This window comes from Vicia villosa, linkage group LG2 (genome assembly GCF_029867415.1).
Source record: "Vicia villosa cultivar HV-30 ecotype Madison, WI linkage group LG2, Vvil1.0, whole genome shotgun sequence".
In the NCBI taxonomy this organism is placed as follows: domain Eukaryota; kingdom Viridiplantae; phylum Streptophyta; class Magnoliopsida; order Fabales; family Fabaceae; genus Vicia; species Vicia villosa.
The window spans coordinates 149,836,305-149,855,223 of record NC_081181.1 but is presented as its reverse complement, the minus strand read 5'-3'; the positions used below and the strand labels follow the sequence as shown (position 1 = coordinate 149,855,223).

Below are 18,919 nucleotides of genomic sequence, written 5' to 3'. Positions count from 1 at the left end.
CGGAGGGTACAAAAAATGATGGAAAGTGATGGAATGGGATGGAATGCATTCCATCTGATATCGCTCCATTACATCCTTTTTTAATCAATCCAAACAATGGAACATAACTTTATTTCATTCTGTTCTGCTCTATTCCATCATATTTCATCAATCCAAACATACCCTAAGAACAATGGAAGACTTAACAAGATTTAACATTGAACTTAATCTTAAACAAGTGGGGGTTGACTTCAAATGACCAATAAACATGACAATCATTCTAGCCACCATTCACTTTGCCAATGATTGAGAAAGAACCATTAAGAAATATGATTATTTGATCCAAACACAAGTAATGTCATTCTTGAGATCACAACAACAATATTTGAGTTGAAATCAATGATGTTCCAATAATTGTAAATAATTTAGACAATTAGTGGAGTACCAACTAAAGAGTCATATTTGCATTTGAAGCAATCTATTGAGGTTGCTAGCAATTTCAAAAAACAGGTGTAGAAAAATAATTTTAAACTAAGGTTGTTTCTTCACTCTTTGAGAGATAGAGCAATGGCTTGACTTAATCATTTACACCAAATTCTGTAACACTTGGCAAGAGCTTGCAGAAAAGTTTTTGATGAAATATTTTTCTCATGTTCTAAATATTAGAAAGATGGATCAATGAGGTGGCTCAACGAGTCAGTTATTGAACCGGTTTAGAACATGAATAAAAAACGATGATAATTATGTTAAAGAAATGAATAATGGTTGAAGTGAGGCTGAAAGAGAAAGATACGAGATGATTATAGTTTTGAATTGAGAAGTGTAAAAGAAATACTCCCTTTGTCCCAAAATAAGTGTCACATTTACTTTTTAGGTTCATTGAATATTTAATGTATCTAGTCTGTATACAGACTAGATACATTAAATATTCAATGAACCTAAAAAGTAAATGTGACACTTATTTTGGGACGGAGGAAGTAGTTATCTAGACATAGGGTATGAGAATCAAGGGAAGAAATGGAAACAATAATGATGAGTGATGACACAACTAGTTCTTTCTTTGTTTTGTTTATTGAGATATGGTACCAACTAATTGTTTGGTGTCGTTTGTTCGACTCTTATTTTATTTAATCAAAATGGTAGATTTTAGTTATGAAATAATGGAATAAAAAATTAAGTTTTTCTTTTTATATTTACACGAATTCCTTTCTTAGACTTCATTTATGAAAATGGTATTTGTATAATTTAAATACCTCATATACAATTTTGTTATATATTCGTATCATCTATTAGAAAATTTAAAATAGATCACATTAAATCAATATTATATCTCAAAAGTGTATTATATATATTTTTATCCAAATAAAATGAAAAATATATTTTTAATGTGAGAATGTATTCAAGTTAAAACACTCACTTTTCGTAACAACTATCCATCCATCCTGACACAATAGTCTTGGAATGAGTGAAAGTATGATATAAAAACGGCAATAATTGTGATTTAAAGTACACAGATCCAAAGAATTCATTTGAATTATTTAAATGGATCATATTAATTTTTTTATTATTTCACACATTTCAATATTTAATCAATTAATTTACATTTTCTAAATATTCATATAATTCATCTAAAATTCTAAAATAGACCTCACTAAACACAATAGTATACCTTAAATTGAATTTTATATACATATTTTTTATTCTAATTTAAATGTAGGGACGTTTCTACATAGTTGACGATTATAAACTAAAGCACAACATATTACGGTACATATCCATTATTTTTAGACATGGTTCTTAAAAAAGTGTGAAAGAACAGTAAAAGTTATAGATATTCATCATCTTACTATAGCCATTTTAGATCAACTTCACATCTTTGTGTCTAGTTATCATGAGATATTACATGAGCGCATTGTTTTATTCTCGAAAAAAGAAAAAATCTAATATGCTCCCTTTTGAAAAAAAATCTTAATATGTCATACTTTTAATCGTAGGATTATATTTAATGGGCAAAGGTTACACTCATTTTTTTTATTTTCTATATTTTTAATACTTTAAATTAATCATTTTAATTAATATAATAATTAAAAAATTATTTTAATAAAAAACTTTTAAAACTTATAATTTTAAAAATAATTATTCTAATCATTTTTAATATATTTAAAAGAAATAATTTTAATTTATTAAAAAAATAGAAAATAATGAGAAAATGAATGAGAAAAAGAATGGGTGTGGTATAACACCTTTGTCCATTGGTTTGTGTAGTGATCTTCTATAAATAGTAGAGTGTTAGAAAGTAGTATATGCATTATTCATTATACAAACTAATAACTTGATTCTAAGATTAAATAAAAAAAGAAACATAATTATGTAGCATATGGACAGTTTCTATGACTATGGTTGGTTAGGCAACAAATCCCACATTTTCTTATTTCTTTCTCACCATTGTTCATTTCCATTCTAAAACAGATACTATTTGGGCAAGCTTTCTTTTTCTTACGCATAAACTCATTATGGAAAAGTGTAAATCCTTCACGATCAAATTGCATGACCTTATGAGTAATGGATTTTAGCATTTCTTCAACAATACCTATATTACAATTATTTATGTAAACTTGGCCAAAGGCCAACATTTTTGTCAAGTCATGGTTTTGTTTCCCAAACAGAGATCCCAATGTATAGTATGTTGATTGTGCCAAAGAAGTGATGGATAGGTTGCGGGTGGTCTTAAGCATCGAGTTCATTGCTTTAGCAAGGTTGGTTGTCATGTGTGCCTCATCGTTGTCCTCCGTCATACACTCTTTCCCATTTTTCTCTTGGAATCTTCTTTGCCCATCTTAAAGCATGTATGTTTGTTCGTCATATTTCTTCACTGTAGTACTTGAATGTTGATTCATTCAACGCATATCCCATATAGGAAAAATTAACAAAGATAAGTATATGAAGATAATGGTATAAATTGTAATAGTGAGCGTAAATGTAGATTGTTTCTCACGTGTGAAGTTCTGTGCAATGTGTCTGATGTAATACATATGTGACGATGGAGGATATTGCCATTCATTTTTTGGATCATTATATGCACTCTTAATTGATCCATGTTTTTCAGATATTACATAGATTGGGTTAGGGTGTGATGTGCATTCTTGAATTCTTTAGAAAGAAACTCCAAGTATTTTTTTGTCTCACCTTTTACTAATGTAAAATCTATTGAGAAAATGTTGTTGTTCTCATCTTGTGCCACATCCATTAGCAATGTCCCTCTATACTTACCATACAACCACATTTTGCCAACTTACACCATAGCTTTGCAGTATGCAAAACTGTTGATACATGGTTAGAAATCCCAAAACAGACGATGGAAGATCCAACAGTCACCGAGTTGTGTTCCCTTGTTTGAAAACGAATGCAATGTTTGTATTTCTATAATAGTATCATGAGGATGTGTTTTCATGACCAACAACCATGGCGAAAGGTTTTTGTAAGATGTCTCCCAATTTCCATACAACGATTTAATTCCATTTATATTGTACGGTTTTTTCTTGATTTTTAATGCCAAACAAGAGTAATAATTATGTGCATTCTTGTTGGCTACCTCTGATTAAAGATTTTGATAAATCTAACAAATATAGTTAAGGCTCATCTTGTTTGGCTACACTATATAGGGATATGTGCAAAGCGGTTGAATTTTGGAGTAGAGAGTATGTGATGGTGGGTATTCTTACTTCAAAATTAGGGATATATATGTATGTCATTAACTACCCCTATTAGTGACATAGTGCAACACATCCTTATGCGTTAAGTTAATTTTAAAATTTTAATTGCATTATATTACATGCATACTTAACTATATCAAAAATAAATAAATTTCTATTTTTGTATATGTAGGATGGTGCCGCAGAGGGATGGATTATTCAAATAACACTCGTCATCATCTACATGGGTTTTGAAATGCAATAGACCACATGGAGGCAAAAGATGTAATATTTTTCACCTTAACATTTCTTTGCATTTTTATTTATTTAGTATTTATACACTAACTAGTATTAAATTTCATGTATCATTTTATATGGAGATTATACCTTCAATACATGTCATGTGATTATCAAAATATCTTGATTTAGAGTGTGACAACATCTTCACTCTATTTTTATATAACTCAAATGCATCATAATGATACAGTCAAACTCCAATTGTGCTTCTAACAACAAATACAATTTCCACCAAGATGTCTTAAAAAACAACACGAGATGTCTATATGTTGGTTTAAGTAATATTGGAGTTTTTCTCTCTATAAATGTGTAGACAATATGGTGGCGATCAAGGCCGCCCCTATACAGGAGCAACAAACTCTATTGCACAGAGTCTCAATTTTTGATATGCTCCAAATTTTGGAAGGTTCAATTTTTTTCATTAATATTAATAGATATAGAAAAATGTTATGATAAAAAAATCAATTAAAAAATGCTATGATTAAAATCCAATACCTAAAAAAAATGAGATTGATCAAAAGTCAAAAGGAATATAATTAAATTTATTTTTATGTCATTTTTAATTATTTAAATTGCATTTTTTTAATTGAGGTCCATTTTTAAAATTAAAATGGGTCTTGGATTGATTTGGTCAGCCATGGTGGCGACTATAACTATATTTGATGAACTTGTTATAATAATTTTAGGGGATTATTTTTCCAACCCTTAAGGGTGCTTATTCAGTACAGTGAAAAGTCACAACTAACGCTAGTTTTCAGAAATGACTCTTCGGACGTATTAAATAAATTTACCCGTGCGGACGCACGGGTATTTTGCTAGTTAATGTAGAAAATGGGTATAAGATTTGTATCTATAATTTTGGTATAAATATTATTAATCTATCATCCATGCCCAAAAAAGTAGTGTATTCTTATACAACACTAGGTAGTCCCCACAAAAGAGTCAGCATAACCATCTCTAGTCACAACAAATTGGATCCTAAATCAGTTGTAGACCATTAGATTTTCTGTCTTAATCTAGCAGAGTTGCCTGTTGTCGGATGTAGAGGATCAAGATTCCTTAAACCGTAACTCGGGTCACAAGATACCCTACTTGAGGTGCCTGTTCTATTTCTCCCCCTTGTTTGGTTATCTATAATTTGCCACTTAATTTGTTGGCTAGTATTTTTCATATCTATGACAATCTGCATTTTTTCCTGCCACCTTCCTCCCTTAAACCACATAGCATGTTCAGGATTCTGCAATTCTCTTCAATGACAAAGTTGTTACTCTGTTGAGAATCAACATCATTCTCTGCACTAGCTCTTCAAATGATGGTCGTTGTTCTGGATCACTACACATATTTACCAAAAAGTAAAATTTTCAGTTTGAGTTACAAGACATTAATGATTAATCTCTGTCATAATAAAACTGCAGGGATTAATGAATGTATGTATACAGTAAAAGCACCTTTGCCAGCAGTCATTTATGATTGAAGCTACATGGGGATCCAGCCCCTCCGGTAGGTCCAGTCTTCTATTCATAAAGCCTACTACTCCAACAACCTTTCAAATGAAACACATAAATTACAATATGAGATGATGCATGTGAAAACATACAAGATAAGCTTGATTCCATGTGCAGTAGACCTTAGTCCAGAAGCAGAAAGCAAAGACAAATGTCTGATGTATTTGTGATTCGTGTGTGCGAGAATGTGACAGAGAGAAACCTGTAAGGAATTCAAATTTTTCCATGGAATAGATTGAGTCATTATTTCCCATAGGACGACGCCATAGCTGAACACATCGGACCTGTATAAAAATAATTTCGTCAAAATTTTCCAGACTAAACACAAAACATTAAGTGTCAGCTTCGAAGAGTTACTTTTCATTTGAAGGTTCACTGCGGAGAACTTCAGGGGCCATCCATTGAGGCTGCATTTGACAGAGAGAACAATAAAACTGAATTAATTAAAAACAGTATTTTATTCACTGTTACTAGGTGTTCAAATCAGATATTTTGTATATCAAAAAGAAAATAAGTGAGTGTTGTCATTACGGTTCCTCTTCCGGATTTGGTAGTCAATAAAGTTGCTTCCTTCAACTTCGACAAGCCAAAGTCTCCAACCTGAGAAAAAAAACAAAACTCATTATTAACTGGTAGATATTCAATCTACATGGGACTATCAAACTTATTTTCAAGCAATTTTTACCTTGACATTCCAGTTTTTATCAACAAGCAGGTTGGAAGATTTTAGGTCTCTATGCACTATTGGTGGATTTCTGTGATGAAGATAATTCATTCCTCTAGCCTATAAAAAACAGCAAAGTGGTTCAAAAGATTGCAAATAAAGGCTTGAACTTGACACTTGTGTGCCTATGTGAGAAAGAGAGAGGGTAACTCACAACATCAAGAGCCATTCTAAGATGCCTTCTGATGTCAAATGTTTGATTGTTCTTGTGAAGTGTTCTGAAAAGGCTTCCTCTACCAATGCAAAACATAATAATAATCAATGCAAGATGGTTCCCAATAATTTCTTCACAAAAATGAAAGTTAATTGGATATTTTGTCCACACAGTCAACAAGAGATTCATATTCACTAAGCACTTGCCTATTATCTAATGAAACAAAACTGCAATAGATGCATTGTAGTTTATGTTCATGTAACCCAAGTATAACTCCTTTAGCAGTTAATATAACAATTATAAGATGAAGTTTTCCAAACTCTTACCTAGGTAACAACTCTGTCACAATGGCATGCCTTTCCTGAGAATAGATTGCTCCCATGAAAAGCAATACATTAGGGTGTCTCAATCTTTTCATTATATCAACCTGAAGTGAGAAACCAAAAGTTTCAGGGACCAGTGGCTCTGAAAGGCAATAAAAAAAACGAAGATACCTCTTTTTTGTAGTCTCTTAAAGTCTCCTCAGCATATCCATTCCCAAAGTAAACCTTGACAGCAACATCCTGATAAAAAGAAAATAAATTTTCAGGCAAATGGCAAGTCAATACTCCTTATAAGACAATCGAAGAATATGTTAAGTTTTTACCGACGCATTCCAAATTCCATGATAAACAACAGCATAAGAACCTGTAAGATAAAGCAAAACATCAGAAAAATATAGATAAAATTAAATTCTACCTAAATATTTTAAGGAACATCCATTATAAATTTTTTGTCCTATCTCAGTCTCTTGAAGCAGATAGTTTCAACAAGTTTTTTCATCATAAGGGACTCATAAAATTCACAACAAAATTAACTACCTTGCCCAATCTCTTTTCTTAATTGAAGGTCTTCCCAATGGATATCACACTCTACAATAGAGTTTGATTCACCTTTCTCTTTGCTTGATGAACTCGGATTGTCACCAATACTCTCCTTCGAGCTCGCCAACGGCAACCCTTCTTGTTGCTTTTGCACTTCATCCTTATTCATTGCTTCTGGCTCCAATTTCTTTGGATTGAACGGACAGCGTAATCTTAACAAAGGGTCTTCGGGATAGGGAGAACCAGAACATTCACAACAGTCCTTTGAGAATGGTTTAGCTGAACTATCTCTGAGATCACTAGAAGTTCCATGTGCAGAAATTTTTGGATCTGTTATATTTACATCAAATAAAGAATTACATTTTTGGAGATTTCCTTCTTTATCTTCTCCATTAGAAATATCCTGGTGCATGGTTAATTCAACTGAACTTCCAGATAAATCATTTCCATTATTCATTCTATTACTTCCTGAATTATCATCAGTTGTGCAATTATCTTTAATACTTCTAGTATCCTTCCTTTGTTCTCCACCTCTCCCACTTCGAAGCTTAGCAAGGACTCTAGCTGCCTGAAATTATTTAACCATACAAATGAAGTATCACTAGCAAGGATTTCAACTCGAAGTTTCAGATGAAGTAGTGATGAAACTAACCACATTAGGAACAGATGATGCAATTTGTGGACGTGGAGGCCACTGAATCCTTTTTAACCTTTGAATTCCCGGTTGGTCCTTCACACGAGATTGGCAAGTTCTTCGTTCTTCGAAACCCTTAGAGTTAAATACAGATGCATCACTAGAAACAGTGATGACACCAACAAGCTCGCCGCCTTCGTAAAAAGGAGTTTTTGTTACCATTGCCATAAATATTTCACCAGACCTCTTCTTGAAAGGAAACTGCCCAGACCACGGCACTCCTGTGATCAAGTGTTGTAGAATTTTTCGTAGAGATGCGTAATATTCCTCAGCAACTAGGAAATCCGCTACTCTTTGTCCAATTATCTCATTCTCCCTCCATCCATATAGAGTTTCTGCCGAATCATTCCTGAAATAAAAAGCAAAAAAAAAATGTAAATGTAACTAATCACTAAAAGATAAAAAAAAAAAAAAAAGTGGAATGTTTATGGAGAAAGGTATTACCAGTATATGATCTCGCCGGAGGAAACTCTATGGATATGAACGGCATGTCCCATGCATTTCAAAACATTAGCATATGGACTTATAGAGAAGAAGAAACCGGAAAAGAAACCAGCGGCTGAATAATCTTCATCGTCTTTGACCTTCTCCTGCATCAACTCATTGAACTGCTCCGTTAATTTCACTTGTTTCTCCTCCAAGCTCCGACACCGATCAACCAGAATTTGATACGCAATATTTTGTCTCTCCATGAAGAAGTCGACGGAATTTTTCCTCTTTTCCGGTGTGCAATGCGCGCTGTTTTGTAGTGGTTAGTTTATTTCTCAGTTTCATTATTGTATATGTAGCTTTTTTATTCGTTACTCAGTTTTTTAAGATTTTGGCACTGTAACGTGTCAAACGGCGACCGGGGAAGGTTTGTGATGCGGACAGGTATTGGGTTGCTGGAGTAAATAACCAATTGTTTCTCTCCAAACAGTGCCGCATTTTCAGACCCTCGGGACTCTGCTTTGATATTCCCTTTTTTTCAATTTTTCTCTCCTACTTTTCCTATTTTTTAAATAAATTCTATTCCATGTGGACTGCTTTTGAAATGTGCATTTACTAGTATTAACTAGGAGCCGCCATTAGGAGCCGCCAAATGAATGGCGGTTCTTTGTTTTTATTTTTATTTGTTTGAATTAACGTTTACTAATTGACATAATTACTTAGGGTTGTTTGCTTTAAGGGAGGAGAGATCATTTAGGGTATGGTTGGTGTTCTGGACTGGGCCGAGCAGGCCCAACCCTTGTTACCAGCCGAGCAGGCCCAATTCCCTTAGGCCCAATTGCTGGGCAACCGTTAAGGGCTGCCCCCGCGCGAAGACTCCGGCCGAGCAGGCCCAAATCTTTTGGGCCGACTCACTGGATAACCACCGAGAGCTATCCACGCGCGAAGACCACGCGTCACGTCTCAGCGAAGGATTCGGTCAACCATCTCCGAACCCTACGCTATGTGCATCCAGAACGTGAGTCTCCTGGTGACTCAGCCCTAGCACGGGGCGTTCTGGCAGTTCCCTAGCACGTGGGCCTCTAGTTGGATCTGGCCCAATTAGGGAACCTTGGCCCAGCGCTGGGGGCTATAAATACCCTCTTTCACTAGAGGGTCAGGTATTCTATTTTTCACTCTAAACCTCATTCTCTGATAGCTACTGACTTAAGCATCGGAGAACCTTGCAGGTACCCCCCCATCTTGCTCTCCATGGAGAATGTGTGTTGATTATACTGATGTTAATCGGGCATGTCCAAAAGACGCATATCCTTTACCAAACATTGATAGACTGGTCGACAACTCGGCCGGCTATAAACTATTGTCTTTTATGGATGCTTATTCAGGTTACAACCAGATCCCCATGGCGAGGAGCGACAAGCAGTACACGGCGTTTATGACCGAGTCGGGCAACTATTACTACAACGTAATGCCCTTCGGCCTCAAAAACGCGGGATCCACGTATCAACGGATGATGAACAAAGTGTTTCGAGGGGAGATCGGCGACACCCTCGAGGTATACATGGACGATATGATCGTCAAGTCTCGAGGGGACACCGACCACACCTCCCATCTCGAGCGCGTATTCGAGCGGGCCAGATCCTGCAAGATGCGCTTCAACCCAGAGAAATGCACTTTCGGCGTCCGAGCAGGAAAATTCCTCGGTTTCTATCTGACCGAACGGGGAATAGAAGCCAACCCGGATAAATGCTGAGCATTCTCTGAGCTCCCTACTCCTAACAATAAAAAATCCATCCAAGTATTAAACGGGATGCTCACTGCGCCATCACGTTTCGTCGCGAAATCCGCCCAGCACGCCCTCCCTTTCTTTAAACTGCTACGCAAAGAAGCAGCCTTTGAGTGGTCCGAAGAGTGCGAGCAAGCACTGGCACACCTCAAGCAAGTACTTTCCTCGCCGCCCGTCCTTTCTCGTCCCGACGACAACGAGCCTCTGTACCTTTACCTGGCCGTCTCAAACGAGGCAGTCAGTGCGGCTTTGATCCGAGAAACCATAGACGGGCAAAAACCTGTGTATTTTACCAGCAAAGCCCTACAGGGACCCGAGGTACGATACCAACAGATCGAGAAAGTCGCCATGGCCCTAGTAATAGCGGCTAGGAGGCTACGATACTACTTCCTCGCCCACACAATCTTCGTTCGGACGGATCAACCCATCAAACAACTCCTCAGCCGACCAGACATGGCCGGCAGAATGTTAAGATGGTCCCTCGAGCTTTCGGAATTCGACGTACAGTATGAAAGCAGGAAAGCATTAAAAGCTCAGGCGCTAGCGGACTTCGTAGCCGAGATGACCTCTATCGCCGATTCGCCCGACACAACTAAAGACAAGTGGACCATCTACGTAGATGGCGCGTCGAGCAGCTCGGGCAGCGGGGCAGGCATTATCTTGGAAAACGACGAAGGTCTTATCATAGAAGTATCTTTAGTCCTCTCCTTCAACACGTCGAACAACCAGGCCGAGTATGAAGCCCTCCTCGCGGGACTGAGACTCGCCGAGGACATAGGGGCACGAGAGGTCAAGATCTACACTGATTCCCAACTCGTCGCATCTCATATCAGCGGCGAATACCAGGCCAAAAACGACGTACTCGCCGAATATCTCGCGCTCGTTAGAGATAAGATGAAAAAATTCGCCAAAGCAGAAGTCGAGCATATCCCCCGAGAACACAACTCGCGCGCCGACATACTGTCCAAACTTGCGAGCACGAGAAAGAAAGGGGGAAACAAATCGGTTATCCAAGAAATTCTGCCCAGGTCAAGTGTAGGCGAAAACGCGCGAGTTCTACAGATATTTGCCATCGGGGACGACCAATGCTGGATGACCCCAGTGTACAACTTCCTCACAAAAGACGAGCTCCCCGCCGATGCGAAAGAAGCCTCAACAATTAAGAGACGAGCGTGCTCATACACTATCCTCGAAAACAAGCTGTACCGACGAGGTTTCTCCATCCCCCTCCTTAAATGCATCGATGCCTCGCAAGCACTAGAGGTACTCCAGGAGCTCCATGATGGAATCAACGGCCAGCACCTCGGTGGGCGGTCACTAGCTAGGAAAGCCCTCAGAGCCGGCTATTACTGGCCGACCATGCAGCAGGACGCCAAAGAGTATGTCAAGAAATGCGACAAATGCCAGCGTCACGCCGACATGCACCTCGCACCACCAAACGAGCTCAAATATCTCTCCTCACCTTGGCCTTTCTCTACGTGGGGAATGGACCTCCTCGGACCTTTCCCGGTCGGATCCTACCAAAACAAATATCTGGTGGTCGTTGTAGATTACTTCACAAAATGGATAGAAGCTGAAGCGCTCGCTAAAATCACATCCCAAAACGTACTCCGATTTTACAAGAGGAACATACTCGCTCGATTCGGAGTACCACAGGCGATAATAACTGACAACGGCACCCAGTTCACGGACAGAAAATTCCAGGAATTCGTGGCCAAACTCGGGACAAAGCAACACTTCACTTCGGTCGAGCACCCCCAAACCAACGGACAGGCTGAAGCCGCCAACCGGGTCATTCTCCGTGGATTGAAGAGAAGGCTAGGCGAAGCGAAAAAAGCTTGGGTCGAAGAGCTACACAGCGTCCTCTGGGCATACAGGACGACCCCACATTCAACCACGGGCGAAACACCATTCAGGCTAACCTATGGCACCGAAGCCGTGATTCCCGTGGAGATCCGAGAACCGTCTCGTCGGACTGAGTCACCTCTCGAGGAAGAACTCAACGACGAAGCTATGAGAGAAGAGCTCGACATGGTCGAGGAGATCCGGACAGGATCCTCCCTGCGAGAAGCGAAATTGAAACAACAAATAGCATTAAGACATGACACCAAAGTTATCAAGCGCTCCTTCGAAGTCGGAGACTTAGTGCTCCGTAGGAACATGAAAGATTCACGCGAAGGCAAACTAGCCCCGAATTGGGAAGGCCCGTACCGAGTTTACGACAAAACCGAAAACGGTGCGTATTACCTCGAGAACCTACTCGGTGAAAAACTTGCTCGACCTTGGAACGCTGAAAAACTCAGACGCTACTACAGTTAGAAACAACCTAACGCTACTCGGCCGCTCGTAACGAACACGAGGAAAGCTGGGCAAGGACTCGCGCCATGGTACAAGCGCGTATGCTCCACGACAGCTTCAGTCGGATAACCCTACCAGGAGGCAAAGCCGACTACGCGGCGGGCCTTACACACAGACCCTCCGCGGAAGTACCTGCACGGCAGAACCCCAGCTCGCGATGGGATCGTTCACGCCGCGAGCACCTGGCCCCGACCGCGGCCTCGAGCTCGCTTATAGCGCACACCTACTCTGCGCACCCGGACCGTTCCCCACACGCCCGGGCCATAAACCTCGGTCGAGCACTAGCATTATTCGAGCATAGACATAAAACATTCAACGATAAAATCAGATAAGCACAAGTAAATGTTGAAACATAAAGCACAATGACATTAAAATCCGACCAAACTGGCCGGGATATCCAAATATTACAAACATTATCCGGGCATCGCCCCTTTAAAAACATTGGCACGCAGGCCACAAAATATTGGCGCGCAGGCCACAAAATTGGCACACAGGCCACAACCAAGAATAAAAAGATCAGACATCACCGTCCTCATCCTCGGCACCGTTGTCCTCACCCGGGGGCCCCTGCTCGTCTTCCCAGTCCTCGAACTCCGGGTTTGGTTCAATTCGCCCGTCCACGACCTTGTGATATGGACCAATACCCTTCGTCACCAGGCGCGGGTTGAGGACTTTCAGCTGATCCACGGCAGCTTTAAAACCGACCCCCAAGGTAGCGACACAGTCGATCTCCAGCTCCCGAACCTTGCCCAGAAGCTGAGAACGCGTCACCAAGGCTTTCTCGTCCTCATCCTCCTCGGCAGCAGGGAGATGAGCCCTCTCCAACTCAGCAATTCGCTCGCGGAGCCTTTTTCCCTCGGCCTCCAAGTCCGCGACCTTATTCTGCTCTTTGACGAGGTCCTCCACTATGCCGCTCTGGACCTCATACTTGTCCTTGTACTGTTCGAACTCGTGCTCTAACTCATCATATTTAGTCTGGAGAGCATCGTAGTCCTTCTGAGGACAGACATTTTGAGCATTGAGAGCCAAGGCCAAGGCGGCCACCCTCATCATCCTTTCGAGGTCCTCGGACAGGTCCTTGTCTCGAGCCACCCGGTCCCGCCTGACGATGTGCCTCACCTCCTCGCGCTCGAGGAGCACATTCTTCTTTGAGAAGATTCCCCTGTGCAGAGTACAAGAGGGCAGCACTATGTCTTCATCAGAGGGGTTGTCAATGATAAGAGGACGAAGCTCCGCGGTCCCCTCATTCTTTTGCTTCTTTCCGGCTGGAGAACCACGCGAGGTCGTCCCAACTGACGAAGGAGAGCCACTGTCAGGGACACCCGCGGCAGCCGCCTTGACCTCCTCGACCCGCGATGGTTTCCCAGACGCTTTGATGGCCCCCTTGTTCTTGGCCCGCATCTTCGTAACTTTGTCATGCAAGTCGGCCATTTTTCCTGCAAAATAAAGAGTTAGAACCAAAAAGGTATTGTTTGAACAAATAAAAGCTATCTCACCTAACAAAATCATAGCGTCCCCGTAACTTCCGCACTCGAGGACAGCTTTGGTGTTGATGTGCCGAGGCTCCAGCATAGGGCCTCCGTCTTCCTCGAATAGGGGATCCCCGTTGGGATATGTACATATTGCCGGTCTAAACCCGTCCACAAAAGAAACGAGCCGCTGATACCCCCCTGTATCGCGCTCATTGAGATCCTCGTCCCGGAAGATGTAATAGTCGGTCCCACGCTCGAAATGGTCAGGTTGCCACTCTAACGGGAACCGGGCAGCTGGGCCCACTCTCCTCACCCCATCCTCAATATACTCGCGCTCCTCGAACAAATGATTCTCGGCGTCAGGAGTGAGCGGCTTAATCATAAAATACCGACTCTTAAAATGCTTGATAGAGTCCTGGTAAATGGCGAACAGCTTCTTCGGCTGCTTAAACGACACCCAACTCCACTTGCCGTCTGGATCACGCAACCTCTGCAAATGAAACACTCTGAAGAAAAGGGGCAGAGTCGCTTCGACCTCCAAGTACCCGCATACGATCTCAAAAGCCCTCAAGAACGCTAAAGCGTTGGGATGAAGCTGAGACGGGCAGAGGCGCAACCAACTGAAGACACTCCGTTGCAAATGAGTAAAGGGGAGACGAAGACCAGCCTCCTTAAAGACGAACTCATACATTGCGAAACGGGGGCCGGGGAATTGCGAGCAGATCCTCTGGTGAGATTTGGGCACAAAGGCGCCCCAAGAAGGCTCCTCGTCTTGGTCAAGGTCCTCGATGACGTTAAAGGCTTCCTTGGGACGACTCGTGAAGCGCGATGCAATCATCCTCGGAGCAACGGCCACCCATTCTTCAAGTGCCCTAGGGGAGGTCTCGACGACGGGAGCGTCCTCTTGCGAGCCAACAGCTTCGTCCCCATCTGAAATGTCGAAGACGACGTCATCCTTGTTCTCATCAGCCATTTACCTGAAAAGCAGAGGAAACCGTGAATTCGACTGGTCGAATCCACCCTTCCACCGCAAGTCAAGTGAAAGGGCGAGGAAAAGGGACGAGGAAAATTCCCCCAATCGTCAAATGGCCGACGAGCTAAAGCGCCCAGCATAATCGTCGCACGCAGCGGAGGTCGGCAAATTCATGCCCTCACCGAGACATGCAACCTCCACTGCTCGTGGCCTTCATACTACTCCCTAGTAATCCTAAAAGCTGGACGTCTCATTCAAACGTTTTAGCTCTGTTCACTCAAAACTCACTCGGCAAACGCATGGGAGAAACGATTATCTTCTAGGTTTCCTCGGCTAATTCATAAATCTTGCTCGTCACACTCATCAATCGCGCCCTCCGCACTCAAAACTAATACATAAAACTTAAATAAAAATATGAAGGAGACGAGGAACTTACTTGAAGAAAGCGAAGAAGATATGAACGAGACGAGGAGGAGAGCAGTGAGCGAATCTTGAAGGCTTGGAAAATGTTAAGTGTCAAATGAGTGACCTCCTCACTCCTTATATAGGGAAAGAAGGCCAAAGGGTGTCATGATGGCCTAGGCAGCCTAGGAGACGCCATCATTGCCTACACCCCAAAGGCGGCTCCCTCCACGAAAGGCTGCCACGCGTCCCAAAGGTCTTGGGAACTCCAAAAGACGCCGCCTATTTCCATCCCTAAAAACGGCGCAGTAATGATTACAGCCTGTACAGCTGACACCTGTCAATCACGCTGACGAGTGACAACCAAAACGTCAAAAACCAAAGACAACGGCCGACCAAAGTCCTCGAGTAGCCCAAGAATTGGAAACGTTACCCGTGCTCGGCTAAACCTCCTCGTTAAAGTCACCACCCTTATATGGCTAATGATTTGGGGGGCTCCTGTTCTGGACTGGGCCGAGCAGGCCCAACCCTTGTTACCAGCCGAGCAGGCCCAATTCCGTTAGGCCCAATTGCTGGGCAACCGTTAAGGGCTGCCCTCGCGCGAAGACTCCGGCCGAGCAGGCCCAAATCTTTTGGGCCCACTCACTGGATAACCACCGAGAGCTATTCACGCGCGAAGACCACGCGTCACGTCTCAGCGAAGGATTCGGTCAACCATCTCCGAACCCTACGCTATGTGCATCCAGAACGTGAGTCTCCTGCTGACTCAGCCCTAGCACGGGGCGTTCTGGCAGTTCCCTAGCACGTGGGCCTCCAGTTGGATCTGGCCCAATTAGGGAACCTTGGCCCAGCGCTGGGGGCTATAAATACCCTCTTTCACTAGAGGGTCAGGTATTCTATTCTTCACTCTAAACCTCATTCTCTGATAGCTACTGACTTAAGCATCGGAGAACCTTGCAGGTACCCCCCCCATCTTGCTCTTCAAGCCAGGTATTGCGCCTTGACGATTCTCCTGATCAGGTACGATCAGTTGGTATTGAGATGAAAATGAGAAGAGAGAAGTATGTGAGAAAGAGTGTGTGAAGAGAGAAATAAATGAGAAATGAGTGAGAAATAGAATAGATTTAATGTATTGTTTGTTATAAGAGAAGTATGAAAGAAATAGAAGAGAGAGAAGTGTAATTATTTTTGAAAGGACAAAAATACCTTTTGTTTGTTAAAGACTAATACTACAAAATTTTATGTTATTAATTTTTTTTTTATGTTAATTAAAAATAACAACTATTGATTAATTGTTTTACTACTTCAATTATTTAAAATAATTTAATTTGTAAAATTTATTTTTTATAAGAAAAACCACTAGTCTTTGACGTAAGAAAAATAAAATGAAATTAAAAAAATACAATAAAATGAATTTTGGCAAAATCTGGATATAAAGTAAGTTAAGAAATAATAAAACCAAAACCAATCAATAACAAAATTTAGTATCATTTGGAACAATACGTAAAAAAAACACAAGGGCAGCATTGGAAACAAAATAAATTAGAGTTTTCTCTTGTCTTTCTCTCCTATGATAAGAAGAAAGTAAAATATGGTGGGACCCACCTATATTCTTTCTCTCTTCAACCTTTCTTTGCATTGCCAAGCAAGAGAAGTTGTCCCTTTTCTTTTCAACTTCTCTCTTTGATACTTCTCTCTCCTGTTCCAAACACACCATTAATAAAGGGGAGAAAAATGGAAGAGAAGGGAGGAAGAATAATTTAACTAAATATATTGGGCTCGAGTGGTAAACAAGTTCCTACTAAAGATGAAGTTCGGAGAATAACGAGTTCGATTTTTGGTGGGAACAATAATTGACCAGTGCCATGACCTCTCGGCACGAACACTGAATTACTAGGGCCCCTTTCCCCTAAGAACCAAAGTGCATAAAGCAAAATAAATATATGTTTGGTTCAAAGAAAGAGAAGAGAGTCAGTGTCATGACCTCTCGGCACGAACTCTAGATTACTATGGCCCCTTTCCCCTAAGCAAAATAAATATATGTTTGGTTAAAAGAAAGAGAAGAGAAGAGAGGGAGATAATCATCCTAAGTTTGTTAGCATCTTTCATGACTGTGAAATATATATTAGACAATAACTTTGCATCACATCCACACTCCTTTATTAAATTTCATGTTTCTTCCCCTGAAATTGGAGGCAGCTCATATTTTTGACGCTCTCTCATTATTTTATTTCCTTTTCGTATTGTTGTATTTCTTTTTGTTAGTGCATTTGCAACCAAGATAATTGATTATTGGAGTTTAGTAATATCGTTGTTTGTATCTTTGTTTTTAACCAGTTTCCTTTTCTTCCTTTTACTATCACTTAACGGATCTAGTGATTGTGTTTCAGGTACAGAAAAATCGTAAGTAGCATAAAAGCTTTCAAAATTCACCTCATTTCGAACAACATGGTCATCAATATCTTGAATAGTTTCAGCAAAGTCTTCATTAATGACCGATGACTTTTGTTTTCTTGTCTCTTTTAAAATTTCAGATTCCTCTTCATCAACTCGGTTAGGTCCATAAAGTATCAACATCTTCTCATAATTTGTAAGTGGTACCTTTCTCCAATTTGATATTTTTTATTTTGCTTTAGTTTTGAATGAAAAAGTATGATAAATAAAAGATATAAGATTAATAAAAATTATACAATCATTTATTATTAAAAAATTTTAAAATACAAAAAGCTCATCAAAATTTACCTCAATTAGAAAATCTCATACTTCTGACTCGACATCAATTAGAACATGGGTGTGTTTCGAGGCTATATTCACTTTGATTGATTTTTTTTCCTTCTAAAGCTAACTTATTTATCTAGTACAGCCATTTTATTATTATTACTATTACTATTATTATTATTATTATTATTATTATTATTATTATTATTATTATTATTATTATTTTTATTACTAGCGTTCAGACGGGCACTCCCGTCTTCGTCTACCCGTTTTTCTTAGTTCGTAAACACATGAAAATTTTAACAGTATTTTTTGTTTAATCTCTATATATGTTAAAATAAAAATGAATAAACGAAACTATATTATAATTTTTTAAAAAAAAAAATTGAATTATAATGTTTATAATAGAAAAACAAAAATGAAAGACAAAATCATATCAAATACCTTAGAAATAAAAATGGAAGAAGGAAGCTATATTATTTTTTTCTAAGAAAAAAGTTGAATTATAATGTTTATAATAGAAAAACAAAATGAATAACAAAACCACATCAAATATCCTGGAAATTACTTCAAATTCAATGTTAATTCACTATTGTTAAATAACAAAATAATTAGTACACTTATAGTCTTCATGTTTTTACCATGTTTACAGAAGAGATTGATTCAATAGCAAAATTTATTGAATATTCAATTTATAATAAAAAATATTATATGCAAAAATAAATAAAAATTAATTCATATTTTTATGGAAAATGCAGTTGCAAACACTTGTGAGAAAATATATACAAGAGTAATATTATTGAATTACTAATTAATTAAAAAAACAAACTTACTGATTAAAAATCGGATAAAGAAAAAAGTTATAAGAATAAT

General features: G+C 39.6%; 1 protein-coding gene across 3 annotated transcripts; it reads right to left on the bottom strand.

The window, feature by feature from the left end:
* Positions 1-4,856: 4,856 nt before the first annotated feature.
* Positions 4,857-8,631, bottom strand: LOC131647034 (serine/threonine-protein kinase STY46). Of its 3 annotated transcripts, XM_058916949.1 has the most exons (14): positions 8,353-8,626; positions 7,867-8,257; positions 7,680-7,782; positions 7,212-7,544; positions 6,998-7,038; positions 6,846-6,914; positions 6,678-6,778; positions 6,352-6,430; positions 6,159-6,257; positions 6,005-6,073; positions 5,831-5,907; positions 5,676-5,757; positions 5,417-5,511; positions 4,857-5,300 (listed from the first exon to the last, which is right to left on the bottom strand). In XM_058916949.1, the coding sequence occupies exons 1-14, from the start codon at positions 8,598-8,600 to the stop codon at positions 5,198-5,200; spliced, it is 1,890 nt and encodes a 629-aa protein (XP_058772932.1). In that variant the 5' UTR covers positions 8,601-8,626; the 3' UTR covers positions 4,857-5,197. The 3 variants fall into 3 exon arrangements, with proteins under 3 accessions (XP_058772932.1, XP_058772931.1, XP_058772933.1); XM_058916948.1 differs by having other exon boundaries at positions 7,212-7,782; positions 8,353-8,627; XM_058916950.1 differs by lacking the exons at positions 4,857-5,300; positions 5,417-5,511; positions 5,676-5,757 and having other exon boundaries at positions 5,827-5,880; positions 7,212-7,782; positions 8,353-8,631.
* Positions 8,632-18,919: the final 10,288 nt, after the last annotated feature.